This window comes from Nannobrachium achirus (genome assembly GCF_963921795.1).
Source record: "Nannobrachium achirus genome assembly, chromosome: 9".
Classification (NCBI taxonomy): Eukaryota; Metazoa; Chordata; class Actinopteri; order Myctophiformes; family Myctophidae; genus Nannobrachium; species Nannobrachium achirus.
The window spans coordinates 19,885,414-19,897,588 of record NC_137818.1 but is presented as its reverse complement, the minus strand read 5'-3'; the positions used below and the strand labels follow the sequence as shown (position 1 = coordinate 19,897,588).

General features: G+C 43.0%; 1 protein-coding gene across 1 annotated transcript in view; it reads right to left on the bottom strand.

Annotated features, from left to right (window-relative positions):
• The window catches only part of cttnbp2nlb (CTTNBP2 N-terminal like b), a 50,237-nt gene that overhangs the window by 36,635 nt on the left and 1,427 nt on the right, over positions 1 to 12,175 (bottom strand). Inside the window, exon 2 of the mRNA XM_080734025.1 lies at positions 5,196 to 5,300. Within this exon, the coding sequence (XP_080590151.1) occupies positions 5,196 to 5,300 (105 nt within the window). The remainder of the gene's footprint in view (positions 1 to 5,195; positions 5,301 to 12,175) is intronic.

The following is a 12,175-nucleotide window of genomic DNA, read 5'->3' as shown; positions in this document are numbered from 1 at the left end:
CACTGTGGTATGTTGTAGCTCTTGTTGATAACAGGATTGATTGGATAACTGAAATAGTTGCGATGCTACTGTACGCGTTGCAAGCTTGTAGATCTGCCAATTTTTTTTACAACTTTTGAATCGTTTGATGAATGCATAAAAAGGGTGGAATACCACGGCACCAACGAGCAAAAATGGCAGCAAGAAAGTAAGAATGTCTGAGTAACAGTGGTGGAGTACATTTACTTAAGTAAATGTACAGTACTCCACCACTTAGGTACAGGTACTTTTACTGTACTTTTTTATACTCCACTACATCTCAGACACAACTATATTACTCCGCTACAGGTATTAGAAAACTTTAGTTACTAGTTAATTTGTAGATTTTGATTATTTAAAGCTATACTGTGTAAGTTGCTCAACTTGTGGTCAGTAGCTCTATAGCAAACCTCGGTCGCGTCTGCGTCTTTCGGCCGCTTTTCGGTTCTCACACCCCCGCGTCTGCCTCCACCTCGCCGAGATCTATCTTTTGAGGGGTCCCTGGTTCCTGTGCGTTCAGCCATTCCGGAGATACACTCCTTCACCCATGCTTTGCACCCGAGTATAGAGACACACGGCCGGGAGACTACAAATATGGCCGCCCTAGCGACCCCACTCCAAGATGCGCTGTGATTGGCCGGCAGTGTATAACCCTCGCTGTGATTGGCCCGGTAGTATGATGACGTCATTTTGCCGCGAAATTCTCCCCCCCTCACGGCTCATAGAGAACATATAAAGAGAAGGCTTTTGAAGCTGAAAATAACGGAGTGGGGGTTCTAAAACTTTAGCGACAGTTAGGACCATTTTAACATTTGTTTTATAAAAAAAGTTACATGGTATAACTTTAAAACCTGAACCACTTCAGCCTTATTTAAGCTATTTGCTTAAACTTGTCACGCGTTGTGAGCAAAGATCACCACATTTTAAAAAGATATGATTCGATACAAAGCCAAAACGGTACGATATTTTGCTTTTGCAAACGATATAGTAGATCATTGCAAATTAAAACCGATTTCTCGATTCAGTTCATCAATTTTCAAAAGATTTGTATACATTTGAAACCTGTGAAATGGGACATTCTGCAAAATGGGTACTTTTACTTTTCGTACTTTAAGTATATTTGTCTACGTTTGCAGTATTGATACTTTTATTTAAAAAAATAAAAAAATAAAAAAAGTACTTTTATCACCACTGGTGAGTATAAGCCAAAGGAGAGCAGATACAGTCTTTCTTGGCTGGCACTCTTGAATGCCCAGAAATGGAACTGGGCAGAGTGGCCTGCCCTGCCCTGGCATCTCTCCCTTACCCTCCTAGAACACTGCCCTCCATAGCCGGTCTCCTGCACAGCACAGACAGCCCTAACATGGACAAAGTGAATGGAACCGCTGTGCAGCCAGGGACCCCCACTCCTCCCTCCGGCACCGAAACAAGGGAAGTCAGTGATTGAGGCTCTGCGGTTCTCTGCAACTTCCTACCCACTGTAAACACTGTTGGCCACTGACTGCTGGTCATCACACTGAAGACCACCGGAGTGTCTGACTTGTGGGGGCGGACTGGTCGGGGATGGGGGTCGTGATCTGACACGCAAAGACCCCCGGTAATGTGTGTGGACTATGAGGACTACGCCTTACTGGGGGGGCCCCTAAACACGCTAAAGTCTCAGCAGACCACGAGATCAGCAGAGATAGGGGAAGGGGGGGGGGGGGGGGGAGCAGCGAAGCCAGAGGAGCGGAAAGAACAGAGAAACTGTACAATTGTCCTGAGGGGACGCGCATGCATGCGTGCGCGCACGTGTGTGCGGCTGCGTGCGCGTGTGTGCGTGTGTGTAGAATTTCGGGTCAGGCTCTGCATGCGTCAGATCTGGACGCGTGCCATTCTCGAATGCGTCTGAGCTTGGCGGTGGTTTAGAACCGTTTGCCCCCCGGGCTCCTCCAGCTCATGAACTTCTCTGCTGTGCTGTAGAACTGTGCTGTCATTCATTTGTGAGAAATACACTCGACTTCACTGCAATGGGCTCAGTGTGAGGAATGGTACATAACAAGAGATAAGACAGTTCAATTTTTGGTGGGTGATTCATTTTCCAGTGGGAGATAAAACGTGATCATGTCTCTTTAGAGCAGTGTTTCTCAAACTTTAAAATGTCAAGGTCTCCCCTTAACTCTGAGAGTGTACAAATGGAACCAAATGGACCCATTAGTTACAGACTTGTATGGGTCCATTTAGACCCCCCTAAAGGAACCCACAGAGTCCCTGGAATCCACTTTGAGAACCACTGTCCTATAGAGTATTGCTTTAGAATAATGTATGTCTCTATCATTGCTCACTGTCACTGCATTCTGCTTTCCATCATCAACCCAAACGCCATGAGTCAAACGTCAGGGGCCAGCTTCAGCTAAGCAGGGGGCGAAAAACGTAGCTCACAATCCGTCGCATTGAACGTTTTGTGAGCTTGTAGATCGGCTATCGCCATTCGGCAAAGACATTTTGTGTTGAGGGGAAAACGGAGTGGACAAACATAAAGCCTTGGGGGACCCCGGTCTACTAAGTACATCAGGGTCTTCAATAGAGGTACGGGACCCCTAGAAGGTCCAAGAAATCTTTGTGTGATAGGACTTTCTTCCTTTTTTTTTTTTTTCTTTTTTACATTAACCACTTAGGACCCTGGCATTCCTATACTGAGAAGAACTTTACAACAACGACTCACTCAGCGTTATGAGCTTGTAGATCTACTATATTTCAGCAAAGTGATTTGGTGTAGAGGAAAAGGGAGCAGACCTGGGGTCTGAATGGTAAAACAGAGTCAGGCAGTAGGAGTCCTACGGTGGTAATCTGGCAGAGGACTTGGTCTGGTGGTGAGTGGTGATGTAAGTGCCATAGGCTGAACATTAACAGGCCCGTCAGAGCCGGAAGGGTTGCTGTGCCATTGTCTTTGCTAGCTCTACTTCCTTGCTTTCCTGTTTACACATTTCTGCCCAGATAGCTGAAGTTCTTTTTGTGTTTGTAATGCCATAATAAGAGACTAATTTTAGCCTCCCCGGAGGCTTTCACATCAGAAGAGTTGAAAGACGGGAGGCATGGGCGCCTTGATGGCTCACACACCAAGATCACACGTCAAAAAAAAAGAAACACGCATTTTAAGATGGTCAGAGACAGATCAGAGACAACTGCTGTCCGGGAGAAAAACCAGGCAGGAAGATAGTTTATAAAGATGAATGCATGTACATGTACATGGAAAGCTATAGGCCCCACTCCAAACCCGTAGAATGTAATGTTAGTGTTGCTACCACTTGAAGTGAATATCTTCATTAATTTCAACTTCCAGCTGAAGCAATGAAATCAACATTATGAAAGATGTGCGCCGCAGACCCTATGATTGCTCATTATTCCGAAGAATGTGTTCTATTAAACTGACGATGCAACATTCTGAGAAATCATTACGCACCAACATTGCACATGCTATACATCATTGTATTGTGGTGTGTTGGGTAAAGCAGTGTGCTGTTGTGTGTGTGTGTGTGTGTGTGTGTGTGTGTGTGTGTGTGTGTGTGTGTGTGTGTGTGTGTGTGTGTGTGTGTGTGTGTGTGTGTTCGTGTGTGTAGGTTGGGATCCGGAAACGGAGGAACAGCAGGACTCGAATCCAACATTGAGGAACTGCAATTGGTTCCATCACATTTGGAACCATTTCTAGAACAGGTTATCTCACACTGTCAGAGCTGTTATGTGGACTTCACGTCTGCTATACAATTACAATACCAGTGGTTCTCAAACTCAAAATTGTTAAGGAACCGGAATCGTTAAAATCCTGAAGGATCCCAACCCTATGTGTGTGTCAGGTGAAGAGGTGTGACGCAGTGTGTGGGCGCGTCCAAACAGTCAGAGGCAGATGCATTGACTCCCATCCACTCCCATGTTAACTTTTTAGCCGCCGTTGACGGTGAGGATTGTCATTGAAAGGGTTAATACCATGGCGCCGTTGACGGTGAGGACTGTGAATCTTACTGTATATACAGTAAAGATATTATTACTTACTTAATGTCGCTCCGGTCCCGCTCACATCGGTAATGTCGGCGATTTGTTTACAACGCACGTTGGGCGTGCACGCGAAGTGAAGCTCCTCAATGTTAAGTCAATGGAGAGGCCCATAAAGAAACTTCATTTAAACAAAATAGCCATTTTGAGACATTTTGCAGCAGATCTAAATGTAAACAAGGCAAAAGGCAGGGCGCAGCCATCTTCATCTTCTTGTCGCACACTGTCATGTGACTAGATGACGTAATCGTTGCCGTCAAGTGATAATCCAAAAAAACAAAAACAACCCCCTTCCGGCCCTTCAAAATAATAGCGGCGGCCGACGGAGGAAACGACGTGGCGCCGAGGCACCAAGCAACCTTCAGATTAAGAGGCAGTAGATGTGTTAAGGGAATAACCCAGAAGAGGCGTTGGGTGTCTGAACGAAGACGCATTATGCCTTTGCGGAGTCACGAGCTCAAAGGTTCAATACAGGTTCAGCACCGCTGTACACTCACCTGGCAGTAATACACACTAACCAATGGGACAGACCAAACACAGGAAGAAAGTATTTTTGTTAACACTCACATTAGCTGCTCAAGTGTGAAAGTGTCAAGTTAAAGGTGATACACCATGCATTTAAAAAGTATTTATGTCATATTGTTTATGTCCCAAAAACGTTTTTCAAAAGGTTTGAGGCTAAATTACCACTCCTGAATAGAGAGCCTCTCTCATTTTTGAGTGGCTCTCAGAGCATTTCAGCTGCAGTACCACCTTTGGCCTGAACTGCGCCACCCCCCCAAAAATCTTTTTGAAAAAAAAATTCTGTTGAAAAAAAAAAAAAAAAACGGCCGATGATGACGTCACAATCGGCAGCAAATCTGGACAGCCTGTTTTAAGAACCCATGGGATACTTTTAACCTTTGCCTTCTCAAAACCAGAGAAAGACACAACGGTCAGAAATGGGACTTTGTGAGGATAGAAGGTGCTAGTGGGACCCCAAAAAAAGGTTTTAAAATAGAAAAAGTGACATTTCATGGTGTATCACCTTTAAGGGAGTAATGCTGCTATTATAGGCAGGGGCATTTCGCAGCCTTATGAGCCTTCATGTGTGGACGACGCGCCCATTGTGTGTATGTGGGGTGCAGAGCAGCGGGGGACTCACTCACCCTCAGAGTGTGTATGACCACATCCTGTGCCTCCAGCTCTCCTTCCAGGATGCTGAGGAGAGTCAACAGCTCTGCTCTGCTCAGAGCCTCCACATTCATCGTCTCCTACAGAACACACATAGGATAGGATAGGATAGGATAGGATAGGATATCAATTAGGATAGGAATCAGTTGTCGTTACTTAGAAATAGGGGTGGGCGATATAGTGATAATTATCGTTAGGGCTGTCACGATAATGACATTTTACATGACGATTATTTGTCACTCAAATAATTGCGATCAACGATTTAATTGTGTATTTGTCGTTGACAATTACATTTCTGTTTGGCTTTTAGGCTTTGAAGTTGCACGGTAGATATGACACATAACCTAAATATACAAATAAATTACTGACATATTTGACAACTTTATGCTTAAAAAAGAACATTGATAGTGGAAATAGCCGATCAACAAGCTCACAACGCGTCGTTGTGAGCTTGTAGATCTGCTATTTCCACTATTTTTGACTTTTTTTTTAAATATATGAACATTTTTCAACATGGAACGATTATGACGATTATGAAAAATAATCACGATTATTTCAAAAAATCACGATTAGACGATTATGTAATAATTGTGACAGCCCTAATTATCGTTGAGACGATACAATGTCTCCACGATGTGCCTTTTCAGAGGTATCGTATATATCGTGATACAATTGAGGGAGCCTTGTAAAAAATCCTGTTTAATCGTTAATACAGAGATGCATTGCAGAATTCAATTTAAACCTGCATTTTGGTCTAAATCAGTAGTTCTCAAACTTTAAAATGTCAAGGTCTCCACTTAACTCTGACAGTATACAAATGAAACCAAATGGAGCCGTAAGGGTCCATTTGGTTTCATTTGTATACTGTCAGAGTTACATACTTGTAAAGTTCAATTTAGACCTCCCAAAAGGAACCCAGAGAGTCTAGTTTTTGTCAAGTAACTTGAAAAATAACCCAAAACACATACAGCTTGGGAAAATATTGTGATATTGTATTTTTCCATATCGCCCACCCCTACTTACAAAAGCAGCCAAAAAGCAGTCAGTTCTGCAATACTGTGCTAACGGCAACATAACAACAATAATAAAAGGCAGAGACATAATAATTCATATAATAAGATAAAGATAAAGACAAACAGTAAAAAGATAATTCCCTGGGTTGAACTTGATAGATGTTAGTATTAGAAGCACACGTGTCTGAATTTACAACTGGCCATTACCGGTTGCTATAAATCAAAACAAGTATTAATCTAACAACTGCCACAGTGTCATCTTATCATGCCAGATACACCGTGACGCCTGTGGGGTGTGTTTGCAATGCACAGCAACCAGCCAACCACTGTGGTGAAGCAATACAAGCGTTATTTTTAACCGACAGCAAACACAACTGTGGCGTTGTAGTTGGTCTATACCTGCTCTTCTGTTGACACATGTGGATCATGACAACATCTTGACAAAAGGTACCTGTTTGAATGCCAGATCTATGAGCACACTGGCTTTCAAAAGCAGAGATGTTGGTGCTTGTGCCGTGGGAACCCGGGTTCAAAGCCCAGGAAGGACAGAGAAGTGCCAATTTGCAGCTTCAAAGGTGCAAAAGTAAAGTAACTAAGTATATTATTTACTCAGGTACAATTAGGTACTTTTACTTCTACTCCACTACATCTCAGAGGCAAATATTGTACTTTTACTCCACTACAATTATTTGAAAACTTTAGTTACTAGTTACTTTTTAGATTTTGATTGTTATTACAAAATATACTTCAGCCCTACATACATTTCGGAAAAATAGCCCATCTACAATCGGCTTGCAATGTGCCGCGATACGACACATTGTGAGCTTGTAGATCGGCTATTACAGATATTTTTATACATTTGAAAACTTGTGAAATGGGACAGTCTGCATAATGAGAACCTTCTACTTTTGTACTTTAAGTACATTTTGATACCAATACTTTAACTTTTACTGAAGTAGATTTTTAATTATGGACAGCATTTCTGCATTTCAGTATTGATACTTTTACTTAGTTTTTTTCCACCACTGTTCACTTGTAATCTGGGGTATCTCCAGGGGTAGGGCCCAACTAGCTTAGTGCTTCTCCCTATTCCTTTAATCGGACACTTGGACAAATTGGCAATTAACAAAATATATTCCACTACTGTACGTTATGTGTCAAATAACCGAAAATAAAAACTACCTGAACTGAGACTGAGAATGTGTAAAAAAAGAAAATGGTCAAATGAACACTGAAGATTTGTTACTTTTGGGACGGTATAGGACAGAGCTGGCCTCGGGTCCACTCTGTGGTCCGGGCAGAGGGTTGTGCTCAGGGTTATAAACAGGACTCCATTAGCATATCCGCATGTTTAAGCTCTCTGCGAAGCACTGAGGAACGGTTGTCTGCTCCTCCTCGACTTGTGCAATGTACAGGACTGTGCTCCAGAATACTAAACACTGTGTGTCTCTGTCTGTGTGTTTAACACACGTCTTATCTGGCTCTCACACCACAGCAATGTAGCTCATCTCCAACTCATCCCATCTCTATCTCTGTCTCTGTGTGTCTCCCCCCTGGCCTGTGAATCATAATAGTCCTACTGTAAAGGCCTGGTCATGGCCAGACAAAACACACGCCGCCTCACACAGCTGACTTCATCTCTAGTCCTGGGGACTTGTCTCCATTGTGGTCCTATGCTTACAATTCATCAACATAGCATAAAAACAACACCAAAAATAAAATAGCATCAACAAATATAAAACACTTTCTCTGAGCTATATATTGTCGTCCGTGACTTACCCCTTATCCCTAAACTTCTATTCCTTTTTTTACTATTTTGAAAAACGTTTTAAAATAGTTTAACTAGTCGATCTACATTGACATGTTGTGAGCTTGTAGATAGGCTATTTGAAGTATTTCAAAATGTTTTTTCATATCAGTAAGAAAAGGCAAATAAGTTCAGTGATAAGGGGTATGGCATCATGGCCGAAAATAGGGCCCTATATGTACAAAGTAGAAAAGGGGGAAAAACGCAAAAGAAAACTGTGTCATTGAATGCCATCACCTTTCTAAGAGAAGGGTGAGTTTAGCTCCACTTGTGGTCTCCTGAAAGATGGATTTTCAGGCCTGTTTTGAAATAAGACAGTGATCCACATTATTGAGAATTTACCCATATTTGTTCTATAGGTGGGTGGTACCAGATTGTCCTTTTTTCTCTCTTTGTCGAAAATAGCCGATCTATTTTGGTGAATGTTCCCCGCAGAATAAGGTTCAAAATGGTTCAAATTCAAATCAAATCATACCGCAAACACTCAGCCTCATGATCCCTCCCTACTACCATCCCTATTCCGGAGCAAAGACGATCTGTCAAAAATAGCAGATCTACAGTATACTGTAAGAGATTTGGTGAAAAAAAGGAGCAGCTCTGGGGGAACAAACTAAATATAGGGTTTTAAAGGAGTAGTTACACAGCCCATGAAGCTTTGAATTCATGGAGATTGTTTTTGTCACATTCCTAAGCCAATAATGTGATGACCGGCAGAGTCCCCGGTAGGAGACTACTGAGTCTCCTATTGACCGATCAAATTATTGGCTTAGGAATGCGACAGAAACTAGGCTTCATGGGGTGTGTAACTGATAGAAAATAAGGTAATTTTTAATGTCTTTATAAGTTAAATGGTGCATTTATATAGCACCTTTATCCAAGGCGCTTTACAGAGATTGTGCATTAGATTCACCCATTCATACACCGATGGCGGAGGAAACCATGCATGCAAGGCACCAACCTGCTCACCGGGAGCAACTAGTGGTTCAGTCTTGCTCAAGGACTCTTCAACACTAACTCTGGGGGAGCCCGGGATCGAACTGGGAAGTGGGAAACCTTTGTGTTCTAAGACGGCAACTCTACCCCTGAGCCACTCCCGCCCCAGTTGTTAAGATGTTTTATGTGCGGCAACTGTGCAGCACTGTGTGTCTGTGCCCAAGACAAATGCTCCCTCGTGGACAATAAAGTTGAACCTTGAATCCTGAATTTATATGCCATGTAAACAGTACAATGTTGACATGACATTTCATATTCCTTTCCACATAGCAAAATACCACAAAGTTGGCTGCTATTGCAAGCTACGTGGATAGTCGAGATGACATTTCTTATGACAACTCCTCTCTTACATTGTTTTCCTTCCTGTATCTGCTGCTGCTGCGCTCCACAACATTCTTCCTCCCATCATCATCATCACCACACAAACCTCACTGCATTCTGTGGGTCGCCACTCAATCACAACACAACACTTGGGGACAAATGTATGGTTAGCTACTTTACTTGGTACTTGAATATGAGAGGGTAGGGTATCCACCTACACACAGACGCACGAACGCACACGGCACGCACGTACGCACGCACGCACGCACGCACGCACGCACGCACGCACGCACGCACGCACGCACGCACGCACGCACGCACGCACGCACGCACGCACGCACGCACGCACGCACGCACGCACGCACGCACGCACGCACGCACGCACACACACACACACACACACACACACACACACACACACACACACACACACACACACACACACACACACACACACACACACACACACACACACACACACACACCTTTTAATTTCTTTATTTGGGTTTTCAATTTAAGACATGAATCATGTCAAAATCTATCAAAATGCAATGCAAGATCATGGTCAAAATTGTCTGTACAATATTTGACTAATCGCTTTGCCCTTCTTTTAGCCGGTCCAACAATTTGTAGTCCTCGCTCGCACACACATCTTAAGGCCAAATATCAAAGAAACTGTTTTGCAGTTACACATGCGTGCAAGCGCACACACGCACGCACGCGCGTGCACAGTTAAGTGTTAGTAATTGCCTAGTCTTGGCTGAGCTGTCAGGTAAGCTGCCACTTAAGCCCTATTTTCGCTTATTTTTGAAAGAATGTTTACCTACTATGGCCAGGTTGAAAGCTGTTAAGCTAAACTCTGTAGCGGTATGTGTTGATAGACTCTGTATAAACTGATATCTGATTAAGTAAGATTACACTGGTTAATTACCGTCACAGCCAAAACGCATAAAAGCCCTAAACAGCTGGTTCTCAATGTATGGTCCGGGGACCCCATGGCTTTCCCTGAGAGGGTTACAGAGCGGCTAAATGATTGATAGATACGAACCAAATGATCCCTTAATAAAGGACTGTAACACAGAGAGTATAGAAATGGAACCCATTGGTTGCATTTTGTATACTCCCTGAGTTAAATTAACTTTTTCTTTATTAAATTGGGGTGCCAGCCTGCCAGGGATAAAAGTCCTACATAATGGGGGTCCGTGGCCTAATGAATATCAGAGCGGGGGTCCTTGAAATGAAAACAGTTGAGAATCGGCAGGACGGCGCTCCTAAACTAAAGCAACAGTATAGCACATGCTTCCCAACCTTCCTCCATGGAAAACCATATTAGCACCACATTCCTGGGATGCCCTCGCCATGGGAATTGTCACACAAAGGTAATCCCTGAATCCCACTCATCATGGCCAACGGGTCTCAACTAACATGTGGCCGTCAGCGTTGCCACGTCAGCTTATTATAAGCGACTTATGGGCTTGTTTTCTTCTGCAAAGTCACTTGTAAATATTGGTGGTATGGGTTTCGTTTTTCTTTTCTCCTCTGCTTGTTTCTAAAGTGTATAGTTGATTATTTGGGGCATGTTTCCTAAAGTTGTTTAAACCAGTGGTTCTCAAACATTTTCATGTCAAGCCCCCCCAAAATGAATATGTAATTGTCCACATATCCCCATCTGAAAATATTTTGTACCAGGGACCCCCGCACAAGACTTTTGTTGTTGAAAATGTTTCAAAGGATATTTTACATTTTCACTTTTTTCCCCCAAGGTTTGTTTGAAAATAGCCGATGTGTACAGAGGTTTAAAGTGAACATGTGTTAGTCGCTTCTTTTGGGCTTGTTTTCATAGAACTTGATGCTTATTTAATATTCCTGCTTCTACCTGGCAACAGTGGCGGCCCTCTGCAGCCTCAGTTAGTGTTCAGTGCAGCAGAGGACTGTCAGCTTTATAGCAGCAGAGGTTCAATCCCTCTGTCCTCTCACCAAACCTTTGATTTCTGATTTTTTTTTGTTACTTGGAGTTAGTTAAATCCGTTGATTCACTGTGTAGTTCTGTGAGTGTGTATATATTTACAACATTTCTGTAATCAGACCCCCTTTTGTGGCAACAAATGTAAATATTCCCTTTTAAATCAGTTGTCATTGTGCATTTTATGTTGCGGTCCCCAACCCTAGACTGGTGGCCGTAACAGCCCCATACCACACTAACAGAATCCATATACTGTATGGCCAAGACAGCCCATATATCTGTGTGGCTGGATCTACATACAGGGATCTCCATATATGGGCATAAAAGGGATTGTATACGATGTCAGATGTCATAGGACTTTCACATAACGAATAACTGAGTAAGCATGTTTGGGCTCTCACAGCATAACAGTACATGGATCTCCATATATGGGTACCAGGGGTCTCCATATTATGGGTAACTGGTCAGATATACATCACTGGCCAGGTGGCCAAGACATGGCGTGACCTCGCCTTTTAGGGCGACCTCGAAAGGGCGAGGTCGCTTGTCGCCCTTAGGGGTCTTACTGGTAACTATATTAACCATGTTAAACACTTTAAACCCTCTTCAGGTGTTACTCGGCTGGGGTCCCTGCACTGCTGTTTTCACTAACCATCATCAGTGAATATCAACCTTTTTTCAATAACAATTCAATTTCAATTCAAAGGAGCTTTACAAGCTTTATATAATAACAAAGAAAATAACAAGGATTTGAGTTCTTCTTCCACCACTGGTATTTAATGTATGGGCTGGCTCTCGTACCAATGTTCTGCATTCACTGAGATTTCTCAGAAAGGAAAAACAGATGGATTTACAACT